The sequence below is a fragment of the Taudactylus pleione genome, unplaced genomic scaffold, assembly GCF_031769625.1.
Source record: "Taudactylus pleione unplaced genomic scaffold, aTauple2 ptg000176l, whole genome shotgun sequence".
In the NCBI taxonomy this organism is placed as follows: domain Eukaryota; kingdom Metazoa; phylum Chordata; class Amphibia; order Anura; family Myobatrachidae; genus Taudactylus; species Taudactylus pleione.
Genome location: NW_028284578.1, coordinates 3051493 through 3075521, shown reverse-complemented (window position 1 = coordinate 3075521; position 24029 = coordinate 3051493). Strand labels below are relative to the sequence as shown.

At 47.9% G+C, this 24029-nt stretch overlaps 1 protein-coding gene across 6 annotated transcripts in view; it reads right to left on the bottom strand.

Annotated features, from left to right (window-relative positions):
• LOC148520520 (LON peptidase N-terminal domain and RING finger protein 1-like) overlaps positions 1–19123 on the bottom strand; it is a 105997-nt gene extending 86874 nt beyond the window's left edge. For all 6 annotated transcript variants that reach the window (XR_015878864.1, XM_088475682.1, XM_088475684.1 and 3 more), the window contains exons 1-2: positions 18328–19123; positions 14218–14336 (exon numbers count right to left, since the gene is read on the bottom strand). Coding sequence is in view for 5 of the 6 variants with exons in the window: in XM_088475682.1 (XP_088331808.1) it covers positions 14218–14336; positions 18328–18634 (426 nt within the window). In the remaining variant the exon portion in view is untranslated. The remainder of the gene's footprint in view (positions 1–14217; positions 14337–18327) is intronic.
• Positions 19124–24029: the final 4906 nt, after the last annotated feature.

Sequence of the window (24029 nt, the reverse complement as noted above, 5' to 3'; positions counted from 1 at the left end):
ATACTTTTCATAAAAATTTTAACTTTTGCTTGTATAAATGGCAATTTAATTTCACTTTCATTCAGGAACTCTTTTCTTCAGAAAACCACATTCCCTCCCCCTATAAGCATAACCACGTGGTTCTCATGTCTGGGATCTCTGCAGTTCCTGCTGTACAGCCCATACCTTAACCAGTTATTGATCAGTTCACCATGGTTCAACAACCTAAATACAGCTACTGCAGACTGCACAGTAAAACGTGAAATAATAACAGCTGCATACATAGTGCAAATGATCTCTCAATATGTTCAGGATCCCAAATTAGGGATGGCCATCGATGATTCATCATGGATGGTTTATGGCAGATGTCGAATGCTTTTACCATCGATGGGGGAGAACCAGATGGTTTCCTTCCATCGATGGTAAAGAATAACCCAATTTTTTTTTTTGCTCCGTCCCAGACACATGAGAAGCCCCACTCCCCGGTTCAATTAAAGAACAGGGATAACCATCTGCATTCTATATTACAGCAATTGCATATGCTGGAGGAAGATGATATTAAAGAATTACAGAGAGACGCTACGCAGATTGGCGCAACAATGTTTTTATTTTGTAATAAGTGATAATTAAAAAAAAAAAAAAAACACCGTGCCTGTAATCCAAAGAGTTAAAATACTAAACCATGCGATTGCTGAAAGGAATGATGCTTAGAGGAGCAGCATCACAGTCAGGACCGGCCCAAGCCCAAATTTTTTGGTAAGCGAGTATATTTTTTGGTGCCCCCCTATGCAGTGCCCCTTTTACAGTGCCACCGGTAGTGGTCCCCCCTGTGCAGTGCCCCTTGTGCCTCCAGTAGTATTCCCCTTGTATAGTGCCCCCAGTAGTAGTCCCCCTATGCAGTGCCCCAGTAGTGGTACCCACTATGCAGTTCCCCTTTTACAGTGCCCCCGGTAGTGGTCCCCCCTGTGCAGTGCCCCTTGTGTCCCCAGTAGTATTCCCCTTATATAGTGCACCCAGTAGTAGTCCCCCTATGCAGTGCCACCAGTAGTGGTACCCCCTATGCAGTGCCCCTTTTACAGTGCCCCAGTAGTGGTCCCCCCTGTGCAGTGTCCCTTGTGCCCCAGTAGTACACCCCCCCTATGCAGTGCTCCCAGTAGTGGTACCCCCCTATGCAGTGCCCTTTATATAGTGCCCCCAGTAGTGATCCCCCCCCTTTGTAGTGCCCCTAGTAGTCCCCCCACTTGTAGTGCCCCCAGCAGTAATCCCCCCTTGTAGTGCCCCCAGTAGTAATCCCCCCCTTGTAGTGCACCCAGTAGTATTTCCCCCCTTGTAGTGCACCCAGTAGTATTTCCCCCCTTGTAGTGCCCCCAGTAGTATTTACCCCCCCTTGTAGTGCCCCCAGTAGTATTCCCCCCCCTTGTAGTGCCCCCAGTAGTATTCCCCCCTCTTGTAGTGCCCCCAGTAGTATTCCCCCCTGTAGTGCCCCCAGTAGTAATCCCCCCCTGCAGTGCCCCCAGTAGTAATCTCCCCTTGTAGTGCCCCCAGTAGTAGCCCCCCCTGTAGTGCTCCCAGTAGTAGCCCCCCTTGTAGTGCCCCCAGTAGTAGTCCCCCCCTTGTGGTGCCCCCAGTAGTAGCCCCCCCTTGTGGTGCCCCCAGTAGTAATCCCCCCTTGTAGTGCCCCCAGTAGTAATCCACCTCCCCCCCCTCCGCAATAGAGATGTAATAAAAATTAAAAAAAAAAAACACTTACCTGAAACCCGCTCCTGCTCCTGCTCCCGCCGCCGATGTCAGCTCCTCAATCCGCCGCTTTGCATTATGGGAGTGACATCACATAATGACGTCACTCCCATTACCCACTGCGGGACACGGAAGATGTCCGGCTCTGGCAGTGGGAGCAGCAGCCGATGAGAGTCTGTCTGACTCTCATCAGCTGCTAAAGCAAACACACAGCTGCCGGATCCGAGGGCTGTGTGTTTGTGCTGTGTAGAGCTGACCGAACTCCGTCCGGTCAGCGCTACACACGCGGTGCAGCTGTGTCACAGAGACACAGTCTGCCCGTGGCCCGCATGGTACACAGCTGAGGCGCCCTTCACTACGTGGCACCTTACGCAGCTGCGTACCATGCGTAACGGGAGAACCGGCCCTGATCACAGTCTTAAATCTGCCCATTACAGTCAGGCTCTATGGCCCTCATTCAGAGTCGATAGCTAGATACAAGCGGTCGCTCTGAATGAGGTGTGAAGTGTGGCCTCCTGGCCGCTAGCAGGTAGGACTGCTGATGTCAGTGGGGCCGCCCCCAAACGGCAAGCGTTCCGTCAAGAACGCCTCCGTTTGGCCGGCCACCCCCGCTGCCCGCCTCCAAAAACGGGGCGAGCTGTCAATCACCATCGACAGCTCGCCCCCTTTGGTGGGAGACCCGTAGCGACGGAGCGCCTGTCGCTAGCCGGGTCTCGCGCATGCGCACCTCGGAGCCGGCTCCAACGTGCGCATGCCCAGTGGGCAAACACCGAACCGGTTGCGAGCGCTCAGCGCTTGCGACCAGGTCTGAATAAGGCCCTATGTTAGTTCTGTACAAATAAACAATAATATGGAAGAGCATTATACAAATAATCCAGCATCAGGCAGCAGTCCTAATAAGCTCCTGGCAATTTCAGGTATGGAGAAAACATATTTGTATTTGCAGGGGTTGTGCAAAAGTGGACAACTTTAACATTATTATATTAACGGTTATATTTATAGACTAGTATTTTGGAGTGGACCATTCATAAGCATCTCTCATCTCTGCCCTTCCCCTGGCTCTCCTTTCTATAACCCTCACCTGTCCCCCTCTCGCTCACCTCTCACACACCCCTGTGTCTACCTCTCATCTCTATCCCCACACCCTCATCACTGTCCATAAAGTCAGTCTCTGGGGCACAGGGAGCCACTGTTAGGAGCCGACAGTTACCTACTGTCAGCATCAGCAGCTGCCCACACAAACACACACCACCATCAGTGTGGGGGGAGGGGGGGTTGCTGCAAGAAGGAACAGACTTGTTCTAACAGCGCCTGGAGGAGAAGACAGAACAGGGGGGGTGGGCACTAAAGGTTAGCCACCGATGCTCAATGGTAAAGCCATCAATGGTGGCAGCGATTGTTTGTTTGTTTTTGTCCTCGGCGCAGGAGGGCATGGCACTTAGCCCCTCCCCCTGGTGCAGGTTTGCCTACCTTCCCGATTTGGCCGGGAGCCTCCCGATTTTCGGGTGCCGCTCCCGGCCCCCTGGAAAGGCAGGCAAGCCTCCCGGCAGCCGGCAACCCTCCCAACCACCCCCAAGAATAAACTAAAAAATCCCGCAGCGGGGGGGCCGGTGACGCAATTCGCGTTGAATCGTGTCATCGTGGCCCCGCCCCCTGCTTCACAATGCCAAAAATAATGGCATTGTGAAGAGGGGGCGGGGCTACAATGACGCAATCACACAGCTCCACCCCCGGCTCCGCCCCAAAAGTGACATCATGGCCGGGCACGCCCCCCGCTGATAGCTGACAATCAGCTCCCTCCCGGAAGGAGGGAACTGATTGTCGGCAAGTATGCCCTGGTGCCTCACAGGTCGAGCCCACTTCTATGATTATCCCGCTCCCTGACGTTCCCCATAGCAGGGATGCCCGTTGATGGGTGCAAACATGCTTGCCTACTTCTGAAAACTAGTTTCAGGGAGATTATATTCAATAAAAGAATGATCCATGTGCGTTGCTGAGGGAGCAGGTCATGCTCCGCCCAAAGGGTGTGCCTAACTCCACCTATGGGAGTATCTATTGCCACTTAGGGTGTGTCATCAACCCCTGAGCTCCCACTTTCCATACTTCTCTGCCTCCCCCCTCCGCCAGCCCTTACCTACTATTAGTGTGTGACAGGGGAAGGTCCTGCTGCTCTGTGCATCCTGGCAGCTCAGCCTTAGATATCATCTATTGCAGCAATTATATGTACATTTACATTATAGGCCTCCTGTCTGTAAATTGTGAGCAGTGGTTATGGGTCCTGTTTTAAAACTTCTGACAATTTTCTCACAAATATGTACACCCCTATAGCCTGTCGGAGGCAATGGAGGCGCCCGCCACCGGACGCCAGCACTGAAGGGGCGCGGTTGCGGATCTTCCAGGAGCTGGATGTCAACAATGATGCACTGGACGGAGCTGCAGCTAAGAGGGCATGGGAGGCAGGGCCTGGGGCATCAGTGATTGAGTATTGGGAGCAGAACTTGGGTAGAGCAACTTTCCAGCATTTGAAGCAGTCGGCTGTAGACTGGGCATTTTGTGATTTGTAGTCCCACCACAGTGGCAGTGTTATCTTGATTCAGCCTGACCAAACCCAGTCCACAAAGCCCCCATATCAGGTAGTTTTTCCCCTCCATTAAGGGTATCAGGAGGGCGCCTCACCCCACATCTGGTGGCTTTTGCCTTCATCAGGAGGACTCTGAGCCTTGTGCTAATTGTACTATACAGGTCACTATGTTATCTGTGACTAATGCATAGCTGTATATATTCCTAATTACCCTCAGGGCTGTATCGGAGGTTGCTCTTCATACAAACATGCAGTACATTCCTGAGTCCCCATCTCTATGATAGAAAATGTTGCAATATTATCCCTTATCTTATGTCCTTGGTATACGACGGGAGAGCTGTATACCTTTGCATGTGTACCAGGCACATTAACTGATGGGGATCACAACCCTAATGTGAACCCTTCACTTCTCTCCTTCAGCACTACTGAGCATGCGTGGTATGAGTGGAGATTGCCAGGGAGGGATGCTACGGATCCCTCTACTAATACTTTTTGCAATCTGTAGCCCATAGGAAACAGCAGCTAATGCCACATTGAGATAGCCTTAGCTACCGGGGTCAGTCTACAGAATTCAGATACATTAAGGGGATTCAATAAATGTACAGACATCTACTGAAAAAGGTGTACAATTACTTTATTAAATAGGCCTTATAGAGACAAATAAACATATTCTATATTAGTGTGTTGTTTTTGTGTGGATAGATAGATAGATAGATAGATAGATAGATAGATAGATAGATAGATAGATAGATAGATAGATAGATAGATAGATAGATAGATAGATAGATAGATAGATAGATATGCACCATATTTATTTTCCTTTTTACAGGGAGAGCAGGGGCAAACAGGATTTTTATGGGGGGGAGAGGGGGTAGGAATTACAACGGTTTCTATATGTACCTCCCACTTTTTAAGGGGCCAAAAGTAATGGGACTATCAACTCAAAAGCTATTTCATGGACAGGTGTGGGCTATTCCCTCGTTATTTCATTATCAATTAAGCAGGGAAAAGGTCTGGAGTTGATTCTAGGTGTGACATTTGCATTTGGAATCAGTTGCTGTCGACTCTCAATATGAGATCCAAAGAGCTGTCACTATCAGTGAAGCAAGCCATCATTAGGCTGAAAAATCAAAATAAACCCATCAGAGAGATAGCAAAAACATTAGGTGTGGCCAAATCAACTGTTTGGAACATTCTTAAAAAGAAAGAATGCACCGGACAGCTCAGCAACACCAAAAGACCCGGAAGACCACGGAAAACAACTGTGGTGGATGACAGAAGAATTATTTCCCTGGTGAAGAAAAACCCCTTCACAACAGTTGACCAAATCAAGAACACTCTCCAGGAGGTAGGTGTATATGTGTCAAAGTCAACAATCAAGAGAAGACTTCACAAGAGTGAATATAAAGGGTTCACCACAAGATGTAAGACCAGATTAGAGTTTGCCAAACAACATCTAAAAAAGCCATTACAGTTCTGGAACAACATCCTATGGACAGATGAGACAAAGATCAACTTGTACCAGAGTGATGGGAAGAGAAGAATATGGAGAAGGAAAGGAACTGCTCATGATCCAAAACATACCACCTCATCAGTGAAGCATGGTGATGGTAGTGTCATGGCGTGGGCATGTATGGCTGCCAATGGAACTGGTTCCCTTGTGTTTATTGATGATGTGACTGCTGACAAAAGCAGAATGAATTCTGAAGTGTTTTGGGCAATATTATATGCTCATATTCAGTCAAATGCTTCAGAACTCATTGGACGGCGCTTCACAGTGCAGATGGACAATGACCCGAAGCATACTGCAAAAGCAACCAAAGAGTTTTTTAAGGCTAAAAAGTGGAATGTTATGCAATGGCCAAGTCAATCCCCTGACCTGAATCCGATTGAGCATGCATTTCACTTGATGAAGACAAAACTGAAGGGAAAATGCTCCAAGAACAAGCAGGAACTGAAGACATTTGCAGTAGAGGCCTGGTAGAGCATCACCAGGGATGAAACCCAGCGTCTGGTGATGTCTATGCGTTCCAGACTTCAGGCTGTAATTGCCTGCAAAGGATTTGCAACAAAGTATTAAAAAGTGAATATTAGATTTAGGATTGTTTAGTTTGTCCCATTACTTTTGGCCCCTTAAAAAGTGGGAGGCACATATAGAAACCGTTGTAATTCCTACACCATTCACCTGATTTGGATGTAAGTACCCTCAAATTAAATCTGAAAGTCTGCAGTTAAAGCACATCTTGTTTGTTTCATTTCAAAGCCATTGTGGTGGTGAATAGGGGCCAAAATATGAAAATTCGGTCAATGTTCCAATATTTATGCGTGCGTGCGTGCGTGCGTGCGTGCGTGCGTGCGTGCGTGCGTGCGTGTGTGTGTGTGTGTGTGTGTGTGTGTGTGTGTGTGTGTGTGTGTCACTTTTTGTGTTTTGATTTTGGATCTGGATCTTTCTTCGTGTTTTGGATCTGGATTGGTTTTGCCAAAACCACCCTTCCGTGTTTTGGATCTGTATTTAAAATAAATAAATAAATAAATAAAGCATAAAAACAGCTAAAATCACAGAATTTGTGATTTTTCTGCTCCTATGCTATTATTAACTTCAATAACCTTAATTTCCACTCATTTCCAGTCTATTCTGAACACCTCACACCTCACAATAGTGTTTTTATGTCCAAAAGGTTGCACCGAGGTAACTGGATGACTATGCTAAGCGACACGAGTGGGCGACACAAACACGTGGCCCATCTAGGAGTGACACTGCAGTGGCAGACAGGATGGCAGTTTGAAAAACTAGGCCCCAAACAGTACATAATGCAAAGGAAAAAAAGGAGGTGCAAGATGGAATTGTCCTTGGGCCCTCCCACTCACTCTTATGTTGTATAAACAGGACATGCACACTTTAACAAACCAATCATTTCAGAGCCAGGGTCTGCCACACGACTGTGGCTGAAATGATTGGTTCGTTTGGGCCCCCACAAAACAAGCTGGCAATTAATCTGTCCCTGCACAAACTGGCTCTACGGAGGCAAGATGTCGTCCTCATCCTCTTCATCCACCGATTCCTCACAGAGTATTAAGTCGTCCCCGCTGGAATCCACTACCACAGGTCACTCTGTACGTTCTGGAGGCTGGTCTCCCTGGAAGAGTTGATAACTAATTTTTATGAACATCATCTTCTCCACATTTTGTGGAAGGAACCTCCTAAGCCTTTCGCTGACAAGGTTCCCGGCTGCACTAAACACTCTGGAGGGGGGGGCAACTCAGGTAAAATAAAGCCAGATTGTACAGGGGCCTCCAAATTGCCTTTTTCCCTGCCAGTACAGGTACGGACTGTCTGACATGCCTACTTGGATGCTGTCACCGATGTAATCCTCCACCATTCTGTCAATGGTGACAGTATCGTATGCAGTGACAGTAGACATGTCAGAAATTGTTGCCAGGTCCTTCAGTCCAGACCAGATGTCCAAACTTGGTCCTGCCTGCCCTGCATCACCACCAGCGGGTTCCTTAGGATAACCAAGCTGTTTCCTGGCAGCCCCAGTTGCGGGAGAAAATGAAGAAGGAGCTGTTAACGTGTCACGTTCCGCTTCAGCTGACAGTGTTTTCACCAGCAGGTCTTTGCACCTCTGCAGACTTGTGTCGGTCTGAAAGAGAGACACCACATAGGCTTCAAATCTAGGATCGAGCACGGTGGCCAAAATGTAGCGGTCTGATTTCAACAGATTGACCACCCTGGAATCCTGGCAAAGCGAATGAAGGGCTTCATCCACAAGTCCCACATGCTGAGCGAAATTGCTCCGTCTTAGCTCCTCCTTCACTTTCTCCAGCTGCTTCTGCAAAAGCTTGATGAGGGGAATGACCTGACTCAAGCTGGCAGTGTCTGAACTGACTTCACGTGTGGCAAGTTCCAAGGGCTGGAGAACCTTGCACAACACGGAGATCATTCTCCACTGCGCTTGAGTCAGGTGCATACCCCTTCCTATGTCATAGGTTAATGTATAGGCTTGAATGGCCTTTTGCTGCTCCTCCATCCTCTGAAGCATATAGAGGGTTGAGTTCCACCGCGTCACAACCTCTTGCTTCAGGTGATGGCGGGGCAGGTTCAAGAGTGTTTGCTGGTGCTCCAGTCTTCGGCATGCAGTCGCTGAATGGCAAAAGTGGGCAGAAATTTTTTGGGCCACCCAAAGCGTCTCCTGCATGCCCCTGTCGCTTTTTAGAAAATTCTGCACCACCAAATTTATTGTGTGAGCAAAACATGGGACGTGCTGGAATTTGCCCAGATGTAATGCCTGCACAATATTGGTGGTGTTATCAGATATCACAAATCCCCAGGAGAGTCTAAGTGGGGTAAGCCACTGGGTGATGATTTCCCTCAGTTTCTCTAAGAGGTTGTCGGCGGTGTGCCTCTTACTGAAACTGGTGATACACAGCGTAGTCTGCCTTGGAACGAGCTGCTACTACTGATGATGCTGCTGTTGTTGCTGCGTAAGGCGATACATCTACCCAGTGGGCTGTCACAGTCATATAGTCCTTAGTCTGCCCTGTTCCATGTGTCCACATGTCCGTGGTTGAGTGGACATTGGGTACAACCGCATTTTTTAGGACACTGAGGACACTTTTTCTGACGTCTCTGTACATTCTCGGTATCGCCTGCCTAGTGAACTGGAATGTAGACGGGATTTGGTACCGGGGACACACTACCTCCATCAATTGTCAAAATCCCACTGCACTAATGGCAGATACCGGACGCACGTCTAACACCAACATAGCAGTCAAGGCCTCAGTTATCAGTTTTGCTTCAGGATGACTGCTGTCGTACTTCATCCTCCTCGCTAAAGGACTGTTGGAGGGTCAATTGTTTAGTAAAAGTAGTGGTCTTCCTACTTCCTCTCTGGGATGATGAACGACTCCCAACAGCAGCAGCAGCAGTAGGTGTAGCAATGCAGGATCCTCCGGAGGAATCCCGAATAGGAGAGTCAGTCATGCCAGTGACATGGCCTGCAGGACTACTTCCGATCCTGACTAAGGAGGAAATTGACGAGGAGGGAGTTGACGGTGTGGTTTGCAGGTGCTTGGATACAACAGGACAAAGGGATTTAGGTGTCCCTGGACTGCTTACAGTCTTAGCCAAAGTTTCTGAACTTGACAGTAACTTTCTATGAATTTGCTGCAGGTGACGTATAAGGGAGGATGTTCCTAGGTGGTTGACGTCCCTACCCCTACTTATTTCACCTTAACATATGGTACATATGGCAAGACAGTTGTTGTCCGGATTTGGTTAGAAATATTGCCAGTCCAAAGAGGTGGAATGTTTGGTCTTCTGCCCAGGTATGACAGTGATGGGCCTATTCATCCCACGGACAACAACTGTCTCCCCCGGAGCCTGATTTAAACAAACCACATCACCATCAGAATCCTCCTCACCAACTTCCTCCTCAGCGCCAGCTATACCAGTATCCTCATCCTGTGACATCTTCAATTTGTAAATTTGTATATCAGCAAGTGGACTGTGGGTGCTCCTTCCAGCACTTGCAGAGGGCATGCAAATGGTGGAAAGAGCCTCTTCCCGTCCAGTGCTGGGAAGGTCAGGCATCGCAACCGCCACCACACTTGGACTCTCCTTGGGGATTTGTGATATCTTCTTAGAACGCACAGTTCTTCGCTGTGCTTTTGCCAGCTTGGAGGAGGACTTCCATCGTCATATGAAGCTGAACCACTAGTCATGAGCATAGGGGAAGATCTTAGCCGTTCCTTGCCACCTCGTGTCATAAATGGCATATTGGCAAGTTTACGTTTCTCCTCAGATGACTTAAATGTTTTTTTTAAGGTCATTTTCTTGAACTTTGTCATTTGTCATTTTATACACCCTCTACTATGACATTGGGCATCGACCTTGGCAGACGACATTGATGGCATGTTATCGTCTATGTCATGACTAGTGGCAGCAGCTTCAGCACTAGGAGGAAGTGGTTCTTAATCTTTCCCTATTTTATTTTTATCGGACTAAGGCCCTCATTCAGAGACGCTCGTTAGCGGCAGTACGCTCGTTCCGAGCGATGTTTGCACATCTGCGCATGCGTACGGTTTTTAGTACGCATGCGCGAACCAGTCAGTGCGGCCAAAAATCGTTTGTACGCTATATAGCGAGTGCCTGCTATTTTGAGTGACAGAATGAGGCGTATGAGGGTGGTAACAGGGGAAGGTGCTTGAAAAGGGGGGAGTGGAATTCGAACGCAGGCGTGCTTAAAGGTCAAAACGGGCGTTTTAAGGGTGTGCATAATTAATCCAGCAGCGTCATTGACCACGTCACTTGGTTTTTTTAAACTCAGAACTGCTCGCAAAATAGCGGTTGAAGAAACCAACCACAAGAATAGCGAGCAGTTCATACGCTGTACGATGTACTCGATTAATCAAATAAATAGCGGACATGACGTATGGTGCGAGCGGCCAGGGGGCGTTTTTATCAAATAAACGAGCGTATGTTTTGCTCGCTCGTTCAGACTTAGAGGTGTGAACAGACTGCAATTTGCGAACGGATCATTTGAATAGCCACCCCTTGTTTTTGAACGAACGACCGCAAATAGCGAACGGCTCTGAATGAGGGCCTAAGTTTGGTCCTCGATTTATGTTATATTGATATATACGTGCAATCACAGTGCACACAATTCACAAACACAGAAAATATATATATATTTTTTTGGAGTGCACTTTGGGGGTTACACCACCCTTTAACAGATGAGCCAGCCGGCCCTTTACTTATGACACAGGCGCACGTTTGGCGCTGCTACTTTGTTGATGCACGTGCGGCTACTGCGCACACAATTCACAAACACAGAAAAAAATATTTTTTTTTTGGAGTGCACTTGGGGGAGCACCCCTGATGGACAGATCACCCCCTGGACAACACTACAGCACCCCTTTAGGACTACAGCCTTTATTGGACACTGCACAACACAGTCCAGCCAGCCCCTATAGACTTTGGAGTGGACAACTGACTGCACAACACAGCCCAGCCAGCCCCTATGGACAACAGCAGCACAATACAGCCCAGTCAGCCCCTATGGACTGAGTGGACACAGCCCCTATGGACAACAGCAGCACAACACAGCCCAGCCAGCCCTAGCTCCCACCCTCCCTCTTCACTGTCCACAGCCGGAGTGAGAAATGGCGGCGACGCTGGGACCTTTTATAGAATCCAAAACCCGCGAGATCCGGAAGGCGGGATGATGACGTTTTGCTTCGATTTCAGTTCCGAGTCAGGCGAGAAAAACTGAGCCGGACTCGGTTCCCGACTCAGATCGGTGGGGGGGGTCGGATGTCAGAAATCCGAACCCGCCCATTCCTTATAATAAATATATTATATATATATACATACATACATACACATGCACACACAAACATATGTCGCATACATTACCTTGCTGCAGATCTGATAGGAACAGGATCTAGCACGCTGGCACCATGTTTTTAAGCTCCATCCCCTCATGGCAAATTGGCGCGATTCGCGGATTAATTGGGAGGGGTCGGGGCCACATGACTGAAATCTAATTAAATTGCGTCATACTGGCTCCGCCTCCTTCATATTGACCCGCGAATCGTGTCAAAATTGCCGCTAGAGTGTGGGGTTTAAGAACACGTTGCCTGCACTCCAGTCTGTCAAGGGGAGTTTCTGGGTACTCAGAACCCCCCCTACGTGCGCTACTGGAGAGGGGCACCAAATTATAACTTGCCTCCGTCATCTGGGATGAACTTACGCCACTGCCTATAGCACACAGTACAGCTCTAGTAACATGCATTTCCTGGAAAAATACCTCAAATATGCTATCCATAGTTAGTCCGCATCCATTCTATGCCACTCAGGATCTGTTAGCTCTGTGTCACCCAGCACTGTACCACCTGACACAGCATCCAGTACAGCACCCATCTGTGTCACCCAGCACAGCATCCACTCTCTCACCCAGCATTGCTTTCCCTCTGTCACCCAGCACAGCACACCCTCTGTGTCCCCCAGCACAGCACACCCTCTGGACCACCCCCCTCCACCATTACAACACCCTGCCATGACTGCCTCCGCAGGAAACAGCATTAACCCGGCCACTCATTCGACCCTCTAGTTCAGATCTGTGTCCCTGGAGGAGATGTTCAGTTTCTCCCCTCACACTCCGACCAAGTAATATCTCAGTGCCTCCCTAGCTGCGATTGGGCTGGATGCACGGACTGCTCCCCAGTTCCTTCTCCCTGTACTGATACGGTAAGCCCGCTCTCAGGGCCTGATTCAGACGCGGTCGCAAGCGCTGAGTGCTCGCAACCGGGTCGATGGTGGTCTAGAGCGCATGCGCACAGCGGAGCCGGCTCCGTCGTGCGCATGCGCGAAACCCGGATAGCGACGGGCAAACCGTCGCTCCGGGTCTCGCACCAAAGGGGGCGTGCTGTCGATGTTGAGTGACAGCACGCCCCCTTTGGAGGGCGGGCCAGGGGGGTGGCTGCCCAAACGGAGGCGTTCCCATCTGAACGCCTACCGTTTGGGGCCGGCCCCACTGACATCACAAGTGATGTCAGTGGAGAGATTCCGGCTCTATTAGAGCCGAAATCTCGTCGCAAGCCCGATGGGCGCGATGGTCTTGACCATCGCGACCATCTTCCTGGCCGCTCACTATAGCTGTGGGTGGTCACCCACAGCTATGCGAGCAGCCAGGAGGCCGTTCTAAAGAAAAAAAAAGAAAAAAAAAAAAAGACCGGCCCTGATTCAGAGCGAGCGCTCTGTCAGAGCGACCGGCTCTCAATCAGGGCCTCAGTCCTCAGCGGTTGCCTCCAGGTCCTCATGTCCATGCCCAAGTCGGGGGATTTCTTGAAGTCTCTGGGGCAGCGGGAAACTCCACAGGGAATCGGGAGTCTCCCGCCAGATGCAGGAGGGTAGGCAACACTTTATGCATTCAATGTTATGCACTAATGGCACCAATGGCCATCCCTAAATCTGGTTGTCTGCCAGCCAGTGAGAGATGTTAGGGCAGAGAGGGTGCGGGGCTTTCCTGCAGATAGACTCATGCTGCAGGAGATAATATAATAGACTAATCACATGTAGTTCCATCTATGCGCTATAGAGGAAAAACAGTTTTATACAGTACTTGCTGAACTTGTTTCACAATTGGACCCTGAATCAGGGCCGTTTTTTTTTTTTTAGAATGGCCTCCTGGCCGCTCGCATAGCTGTGGGTGGGTGACCACCCACAGCTATAGCGAGCGGCCAGGAAGATGGTCTCGATGGTCAAGACCATCGCGACCATTGGGCTTGCTACAAGACCCTTGTGGTAGGGTCTCGTTGCCGCAAGCCCCAGAGAGATTTCGGCTCAAACAGAGCCGAAATCTCTCCTACTGACATCACTCGTGATGTCAGTGGGCCCCCCCCCAAACGGAGGCGTTCTCATGGGAACGCCTCCGTTTGGACAGCTACTCCCCCGGCCGGCCCACCAAAGGGGGCATGCTGTCACTCAACATCGACAGCACGCCCCCTTTGGTACGAGCGACGGAGTGCCCGTCGCTATCCGGGTCTCGCGCATGCGCACGACGGAGCCGGCTCCATCGTGCGCATGCGCACTGGCCCACCATCGACCCGGTTGCGAGCGCACAGCGCTTGCGACCGGGTCAGAATCAGGCCCTCTGCCCCAAACTATACTAGATATTCATGAATCACATGCTGGCCTGTGAGGATTCATCACAATATTATCAGTTACTATAGACAGATCATATTCTCACACTAGGGGAGAAATGGAACGGCCTGCAACTTGGAGCCATCGGTGAGATTACGGCCAGTCTGCCAAATTCTTTAAAGTGGCAATCATTTAAAAGGTGAAACCAGTTTTGCCTTTTAAATGATTGCCACTTTAACACATTTAGGTGACAGTAGAGCGAATGTGCACTTACCTCTGGATTCTGTGGCTGCAGATTACAGATCACCTCCGCTTCCCGCAGAGATTCAGGATATTGCTTTAATGACAGATACACCTGTGAGCGAAGTACCCTCAAGGGAACGTCCTCAGGAGCTGCAAAAAATATATATATTTCTGTGTTGTACTTCACTTAAGAGACTTGCAAATACCCATAAAACCTGCTACATCCACTTTAAATAAAGAAAGTGCTAAAATAACCAGCACCTATGCACTTTTAGGAAACAGCATGTATATGACACTGTATATCTCTCTCTTATAATATATTATATATATCTATATCCATCTCCCTCATTACCCAGCATTAGGGGGCAAAGCGCACGTGGCAGTGTCATCGTGTCCCTGTCCCTGCTACGCAGTGCCGATATTACCGCCATTGTGAAGCAGGGGCCAGGCCCACGATGATGCAATTCAGCGCAAATCTCGTCATTGCCCCTTCCCCTGCTGCGGGGGTAGGCAGCTAGCTGGGAGCCTGGCCCACTTTTCCGGGAGGCTGTAAACGCCACCTGATTTTCGGGAGCCTCCCAGCCACCCCGGAAGATACACACACTTCAATCTGATTTTTTATTTTTAAATGCATGTGCTTAAAATGCAACTTCAATACTATTTAAATTAGGGATGTGTAGGCTCGGATAGGTTCGAATTTGCACGCCGAGTTCGGATTTTTCCCTCCAAAAAATGGGACTCAGAAAGAGGCAAAACGTTATCTTGCATGGACAAACATCATCATTCCTGGACTTTTGCAAGCGTTTGGGAGGCGGGCAGGGGGGCGTGGCCAGCCAAACGGAGGCGTTCCCAAAGGAACGCCTACCGTTTGGGGACGGCCGCACTGACATCAGCTGTGATGTCAGTGGGGAGCTTCCTGCTTGATCAGAGCAAGAAGCTCCCTGGGGCTTGCGAGTGCCGAGACCCAACCTTAGGTTCTCATTGCAAGCCCCGATGGTCGCGATGGTCAAGACCCACAGCTTAGCGATCGACCAAGAGGCGGCACTACAAGATGCAAGCGGCCGCCCTCATTTAGAGCGACCGCTTGCATCTAACGACCGCCTCTGAATGAAGTCCATGGTTCCAACCCAGGTCAGACCCCATTTACACTGCACCTTTGATCTGGATTATTCCCAGGTCAGTCCTGTTCACAATTAACCCGGGTCTGCCCTGCTAAAATTATGAGGTCATAAAAAGTGGGAGGTGACCCACATTGCATTCACAGAACCAAAAGTGTATATTTGCCCATAAACAGAGATGTTCACATCTCTTTGTGGAGCACCAACCCTACATCCATATGCTTACTTTGCTACTGATCAACAGAGCACAATGACACTGGTCTATCTTTGGTGCAAATGATATGCCTAGAAACAGGCTATTTACGCTTCCGTTTATCTCTGCATAGTGTAGCCCATACACATATGGGTCCATTACATATGTGTAAACACTTGTTTCCTCATTTATTAAGTAACCCTCCCCCCTAGTGCCTAACCCTAACCCTCCCTCCTAGTGCCTAACTCTGACCCTCCCCTCAGTAATTACCTTTGCAATCCTGGCAGTTGGGATGCCTGCGCCAGTATTCTGACTAGTGTTGAAATTCCGGTGTCAGAAATTCTGGCCGCCGGAATTCCCGCGGTCGGGATATTGACGGCATCCCAGGGGCCAGATCTGTCAGAGCACTTCAGTATTGTTCCGTACTTAGGTATCAACTATAGCATCTTGTTGGAAACTTGATTATCAGGGGCTAATTGAACCCCTGTAATGAACTGAACTCTAAAACTAGTAAAAAAAAAAACCTTTCATTTAAAAAAATCTGCCAGCTACAATCAGTGGGCCTTATTCAGCAAGGACCGCTATTCTGCTAGAACGTACACACCGTCGTTGCTAATATTAACGGTGAAATGCAAATATTTGCAATCGCACTGCGATCACAGCTTACCATAAGGACGCCCACTTCCATTTACACACATCCGTATTCTTGGTGAAATAATCACATTTCCCATCGCAACTGCTAATTTGCGCACGCGCACTACGATGTATTTGCATGCGCAATGCGAATTAATTGACTGATTGCGTGCGTCTTTGCAACTGCGATCCTTGCTGAATCAGGCCCAGTGTGCATTTACAAGTCATCAAATAAGATTTGCTATGGTGCGCTTACAAGGCAATGAAAGCATTTTGTTATGTAGTCTATTAGATTCGTTGCATAACAAACACAGCATTTAATCTGCAATAAACAGTTTTCAGACTAAAGATCACACTGATCCCTCAGTGGTTTACATACTCTTGCAGGGTGTTTCATAACATCATATGCTAACATATCAACAGGTGCACCTCGAGATATCCAGAATCTAACCTTTACCAAGACAGACAATTATTTATTCTAGTACTAAAGTTGCCCGAAAATCTAAGAACACTTTTGGAACTTTTAATTGTTAATTTAGTTGTTAGTACTAAACGTATTTTGGGAAGAGCTGCCACCAGCACCCACAGAAAGCATGCCAACGACATGTAATAAGGGTACTATTAAACTCAAACTAATTAGTCAGGAAACTGTGGAAATAAATTCACATTATGTAGCATAATTCTTAACTGAAATTGGAGGCCCATTGGGCCCAAACAAGGGCTTCCATAACTTTTCTGAAGGACTTCATTTTCTTGAGACCCAAAATACCAGTGCTTCTCCAACTTGGTCCTCAGAAATACTAACAGTCCAGGTTTTAAGAATATCCATGCTTGCGCACAGATAAGTAAATCAAAATGGCAGAGCTACTAATTAAGTCACCTGTGCTCAAGCATGGAAATCTTTAGAACCTGGACTGTTTGTGTGACTTACGGACAGAGGGCTTGATTCTGCACAGATCGCAATTGCAATCGCAGCTGCGGAATCGCAAGCAATGCAGATGCAAAAATATGCTAATGTCTGCCACCGCCCAGTCAGGATAGAGACGCCCACTGCTGCTTTCTCACATCCCTAACACCTCGCAGTCCTGCGTATACATTGGTAACATCGAAGCACATCAGCCCGTCACGCACAATTACTGGAGCTCTGGACCGTCGCAGGAATTGCAAGTCTCGTCGCACGCAGAAGGATCTCAGGCTGCGTATGCAATCACAGTGGGTAATTCATGCACGCCCATGCAACGGCGGTCAAATGGACAGGCACGCCTGCGTTTCTCTGACCACACCTCAGTTACTACCACTAAACGGTCACAGCTTGTTACCCACTCTGCGATGGATTCCTGAGCGGGAACGTAATCGCAGTGCGATCGCCGCACATGCGCAATGTGGTGCAAGCGCAGTACGTAACAATTGCCCGATCTGCGTACGAGGTTGCAATTTGTGATCCATGCTGAATTAGGCCCCAGAGTTTGAGTAGCACTGCAATATGCCATTACTTGTGTCATGGTATGATTTTTAATAGCACTGCTGGCCAAACTACTAAAGTAAGTAAAACACTTACTTGCACATCCATGCCTTATGTACTAATATCACCACACACTTTTTCTTAGGTCCCTAATATGCTGGGTACACACTATGCGATGGATCAGAATGACAAATCGTTCAAATTGTCCAGTGTGTATGCACTATATGTGCTCCCACAGCGTCGCCTGCCGCATCCTCAGATCTGCCATACATGCTGCTAAATCTGAGGATCTGACGGATGACCCCAAGCATTTGGATGCGGTGGGGGAATAACATATTGTGCGGTCGTTCACAAGATTGTGAGGTGTGTACGGACCACACGATATGTCGTTTGTCGCATCTGCTTTCAGCCGGTAACAAATGTCATCTGGTATGTACCCGGCTTTAGCCCTTTAGGAATGTACAGCGCTTGGTAGTCTCTCTCGACCAAATTTTTTATTTTTTTAAAAAAAAATTACAAATCACTAACATAATTGTCAATTCAAATCATTACAATACTATTACATGCCTGTACCAAAACTGTTATTGAAAATTCTGTTTTTTTATAGCAGCCATTTGAATTTACGTATGTTGACCAAGGCATTCTTATAGTTGCTAAAATATACATTAGCCATCCCCCAACAACCTGCATGATGTGCCCTCTTCTTTTTTTTTTTTACTATTTCATTTCTCTTACCCATCACAATTCCTTTGCAGGCTACTGTCCCAGCCTCTTCATACTGCTGAAGGGAGATCAAGTCCTCCAGGTCCCTTGTGATCCTGTTAACTTTGGTTTCTGTACTCAGGCACTTCTCCAGCAGGTTGGATAAGAGAGTGTTACACTTCAAGTCATGGGAACCCCTGATCTTTAGCCTTTGCTTACAGACAAAGCACCTGCTTGGCGCTGATCTTTTGAGACATCTCCTGCAGAAAGTATGCCCACAGGGTACAGTCACTGGGTCCCAGAGGGGCTGTTGGCAGCACAGGCAATTGAAAAGCTCCATGAGAGAAAATGGTGATTCAGAAGTAGCCAGAGGGCACAGAGCAGAGACCCTGAGTAGATGCTTACAGCGAGCAGCCACTAGCCCAATGAGGTAGTAGTCAGTAATCTATTAACTAGCAAAGGTGCATCCTCATGTCAGCAGCTGGTAAGGGGATTTCCTCAGTCCTGCCATCCAGTGCAAAGAGCAGCTGATGCCATCCTGATGTGGGCAGGATAGGTGGGAATAATAAATGAAAACAACAGTATGCTCTGGTGCTGCTAACAATTCCCTGCACTGTGGCATAAGGAGTCAGGCTGAGAGAGCGCTTACCCCATAGCATAAACAGCCCAACACTCTCTCTAATAACCTACTACTGTGCCAGGAGGAACAAAGTAACAACACAAAAGGAAAATAGAACCCTGATATAACTACATGTGCAGCAACATTACATAAAGTCTGCGGTCACGTGGCACGGCAGGCAGACCTCCCATTGGCTGCTGCAATGCTCCCCCCTCCCTTGTTGTGAAACAGCCAGGATCCTGTGTTTCATAATGCTCACAAATTGAGGAGGGGGGAGAGGATGAATTACAGCCATGGGGTGGTCTGTGACACTGTGTTGATGTAGCTACAGCATAGATATGATTACATGTCTAGTTTAATGACAGCCTGCCATAAGCAGCTTGGCTGCGTTTATGTGGTGCTTGCTGCTGTATAACTGGGGCTGTATAGGCTGAATGTAATTCAGTGGGGGCAGATTAATTTCATACAGTAACTTCATAACAAAAATACCAACATAATCCATACTTACAATGTGTAAAGGTTAGTGTCCTATAGTCAATTGATTTGCTTGATATTATAATGTAAAAGACAGGGGTGTGTGTATTTTGGGGGCATTTTTTTTGCTCAATGCACAGGGTTAGAAATTGGTGGATATTATATTAATCCTATTTGCACCATAATAAGTGTAACACTTTTTGTGTTCCAGCTCTTCTTACTGTATTTCCTCTCTTCATATACCGGATAGTAGATATGAAATAAAGCTGTGTATGAAGTGAATTTTATATATTGTTTGTTGTTTTTTTTCCAGAAGAAATATTTTTTTCTATTTATTTACACATCAGGTTAAATACATTTATTTTATTGGGCTTAAGCCCAAAAAACACTAAATTCATCCCATAGGAACTTTAACACTGAAAGCAAAATTACAATCAGACAGACCAACTAGTTATTTGGCATACTAAAATCATACATGGACTGAATCGAAGGCTTCCATGTCTATGGGCCTGATTCAGCAATTGGATCGCAATTGCAACCACGTATGCAGACCGGCCGGGGGTGAGTACTGTGTCCCGTAGTGCATGTGCACAGTTTAGCATTGCGATCGCAATGCGATCACGCATGCAGATGGTCAGCCATCGCAGAGTGAGTGACAGGAGGTCAGCGTTTGGGGGTGGTGACTGGGAAGTGGTTGCAGGCTTGTTTGTCCGTTTGCATAAATTAGGCACTGCAACGGCATACACAGCTTTGCAGTTGCGTTCCTTGCTATTATGCAAATGCAGCAGGAGGTGTGTTACACTCCCTGCTGCATTTGCGATCCCAGCACTGCAACAGAGTCTGGGATCACCATTGCGACCATCGGTTGATGGTCACTATCGTGGATGGCGCCGGGCCTCCGGCCAGCTGAGTAAGCCTCAGCTTACTTAGGCTAGCCGGCTTGCGAGCCCAGGACACTGCGTTAATCAATGCAGATCCTGGGCTGGTCACTCCCAGAAAATGAGGCAGACACGCCCCCCGTTTCCAGGAATGCCAGTCGACCCCGCACTGCCCCTTAAATGCCTCTGCCTGTCAATCGGGCACAGGCATTCAAGGGTCTGCGTGCCACTACGCAGAATGGGTCCTGTGCACGCGCAATTCCCGATTATCGGGAATCTGCGATCAGTAGTGCACTTGCATGCACTGCTGAATCAGGCCCAAAATCAGGAAGCATATGCGGTGCCACTCAGGTGCATGCGAAGACGAAAAGCTTATTTTCGTCCGACTCAGAATCATGCCAACAATATCTTTGCTATCCACTGCTCTGTCTGATAGTGAGTATTGGTATTTATCCATAAATTATTGCATCCGTCGGGCATGTTGGATGATTTTTCTTGTCCAACAGACCGATAATTGGTGCTAGGTTGCGGCCATACACTATGCAATTATCCGATAATCGGCTGCTCGAGCAGATCCGATAATTCTCTTATCGGGTGGATAATTGCACAGTGTATGGCCGCCTTTATAGAAGTATATTTATCAATGGTAAAACCATACAGAGCAGCAGTTTTTGCATGGTTTAAGAATGGTGCAATTGAACACAGAAGATATCAAAGATTTTTTTGTGATATAGCCCCAAAAACGAGGAATGATACTTTTCAGAGGCCCCACTGCCACCAATGATAAGTAGGCACTTTAGTTCTCTTAAGCATGGAGATAATAGCTATGTAGAGTGAATATGATAATGAGTATTAATGTATAGTGCCATTACTAATGTTATGATTTTATTTGTTAACCATAACTAACAATAGCATATATATATATATATATATATATATATATATTAACCTATATACTACCTTTTGAGGATAGGATGCAAACAGTAAGTATTGGACTAGTACAATTTTATTAAACCACAATTTTTTCATTGAAACACAAATACAATGTCTGGTACAGTGACAGTCAGGTTAAAGCCAACAAGTGTGAGACACGGCAGGTCTAAATATCTCCTGCATTGGGCTAGGGAGCATCCAGTACTCCAGCTGCTGTGGAACTATACACCCCAGACTACTCTGCCACTGTTTTAGAAGCACCTAATAGCAAAACTATGGCAGGACATTCTGGACATTCTGGGATGTGTAGTTCCTCGGCAGATGGAGTGACACAAGTTGCATAATCCTGGGCTAATTAACATTGCAGACTATAGCATTTCGGAGCCTGGGCATCTTAGCTAACACATTAGCCATTGTAGCCTATAGTCCAATTTTTTTTGCAGAGAAGGATCTTTGGGATCCCTTTCCAATAGCCAATGCTTGCCAGTGCCACCCAATGGTTGCGCATGTACATATCACTGAGTCTGCTCGCTTTCAGTGGTAGCCAATTGCCAGTGAGGATGGGGCAGCTGCCGGTAAGACCACTGCTTAGGAGTACTTTGGCAAATAGGAAACAAAGATCACTGCAAATTGCTGCAACAATCTAGATCAAAATGAATAAATAGGCACCCATTTACAGTATGTAAATTTTAGTCAACCAGGAGGAAATAGTATAAAGACAATACATCATTTTAGATAAAAAGTTTTACAGTAAGCATGGGTTCAGCCATATTAAGAGAGGGGGCCCATGTGCAGTCTCCGTCTGGGGCCCCCTCCTCTTTACCCGGCGGCCGGTGGCGCACTGAGCCCCGCAGACTCTGGGCACTAGAGTAGACTCTAGTGCAATGCTATAGTCTACTGCGCTAGCACAGGTCACCGGGGAAATGGCGCGGCAGTCATTTTCCCGGCGATTTCCCTACTACGCATGCGCAAAACGCCAGGAAAATGGGTGCCGTGCCATTTTGCCGGTGATTTGCACAGTGCTGCTACCGCCAATGCAGAACTCCGAAGAGGTTTAGTATTGAATAAATTGGTGCACATGTACACCGCACACCCTGCACCCATTATAGATATGCCCCTGGTTTCAGCATATTACCCCTTAAAATAAGTTGGCTGTATAAATATGAGAAACCTGTGATAAAAGCATATTTCTAGCATTGAGTTAAACTGCTAATTCTCTATGAATTAATTATCTGCTTCCAAACGTTTATAACTTAGAGAGACAACATTCAGAACATATTGCACTTGCAAACAATGCAGCCTTTTGGTACCCAGAGAAGTAATCTTAACTATTAACGATTTGTGCTGCTGCTCAGGGTGCAGGGCCTAGGGACACCACTGTATCCCTTTATTGGTACCAATATTTGGCTTGTACCTGGAACGTCACTTTGCGGCCTAGATAGGGGCCTCAGAGCCTCCCAGTATGTCCTTAGGATGCTCCCAGTGCTCAGCTCCTTTCTGGTGCCGGTGGCCCTGTGCCTTTGTTGTGACAGCATGAGGTCTCATGCTCCCGGACGGGGCCATCACAGGGCAAATTATCACCCTACTACGGCCCTGGATTGGATAAATTAGGACAGCCAATCTTATGTTGAATTTCTTCTTCAGGGTACATAGGCTCCACAGGGAGACCTTGGGGTGTAGGTGGTGGATCACGCAGTTAAAGCTTTAGCTCGCAGGAAGCATCGGTCCATCCCCGTATACCCCGTCCCCGAGCCAGGGGCACCTCAGTTTCGTTGTTGCCCAGCCGTAGTCGGTCACCATTAATGCAGGGGGCTGCTTAGGCAGCCCTAAGGCTTTTTATTTTATGATTTTATTATTTTACTTTTACTACCTTAGAGCGCGCAGCAGCAGACTGAGGACATCTGCGCTGCCGCTCCGGTGCCGCGCCACCAGTATAGAGCGGAGTCAGTGCTAGCCAAGGCCCTGTAGGAGGATCCAGACTGCAGCCAGACGCTAAGAGGACAGGTAAGGCGGCCCACGCGGGCGGTCATACCTCCGGTCTCATGGGACAGACCAGAGGTGCAGAGTGTAGACGCAGGCTCCAGCCACCATGATCCAGTAGACCACCAGGGTATACATGGTGAAGGCCCCAGCATCCCGGTGGCTAAAGAAATCAGCAAGGGAAGGTCAGCGTCCCCTCAGCTCAGGGCGCCATTCCACAGAGATCTCGCTTCCCTGAGTTGCTCTCCTCCTCGGACCATGCCCCCTCTGAGGTCTCCAGCGGCCATTTTCTTAATGCACGGCCACAGCTCTTTTGGGGATATGCAGGGTCTGGTCCCCCTACATACCTCTCCCTGGGGTCTGCATATGTAGTGCTATAACCTACCAGGCACTGAGTCTGTGTAGTTGATTGTAGTGCCAGTTTGCAGTTATATGTTATTTCTGCAATGTATGTGACTAATGCTAGCGCTGCCTGTCTGTTTTCTATTCTACTGTCAGCATATATCTTTCCCTTTTTTTCTGACTTTGCCCTAACATACAAGTGTATTCATGGGTTTTCCTGTACCTCACATATATAGAACTAAGTATTTGTGAGGTTTGTCACATACAGTTGGCCGTTGCACTGTGCCATATATGGACTGCGTGCTCCTACATCTTACACAAGCATTAGACAGGACCAGTATATTGCATTCCTACTGGTATCCTACATATACGGTGGTTTTATTATAGCCATATTGTGTGCCATATTACTCTGCAGCTATGTCTAGTAAAGGCAAGAGTAACAAACAAGCACCTGCACCCATACTGCTCTCATGCAAATTATGTGCTGCAGGCTTAAGTGAGGAGGATTT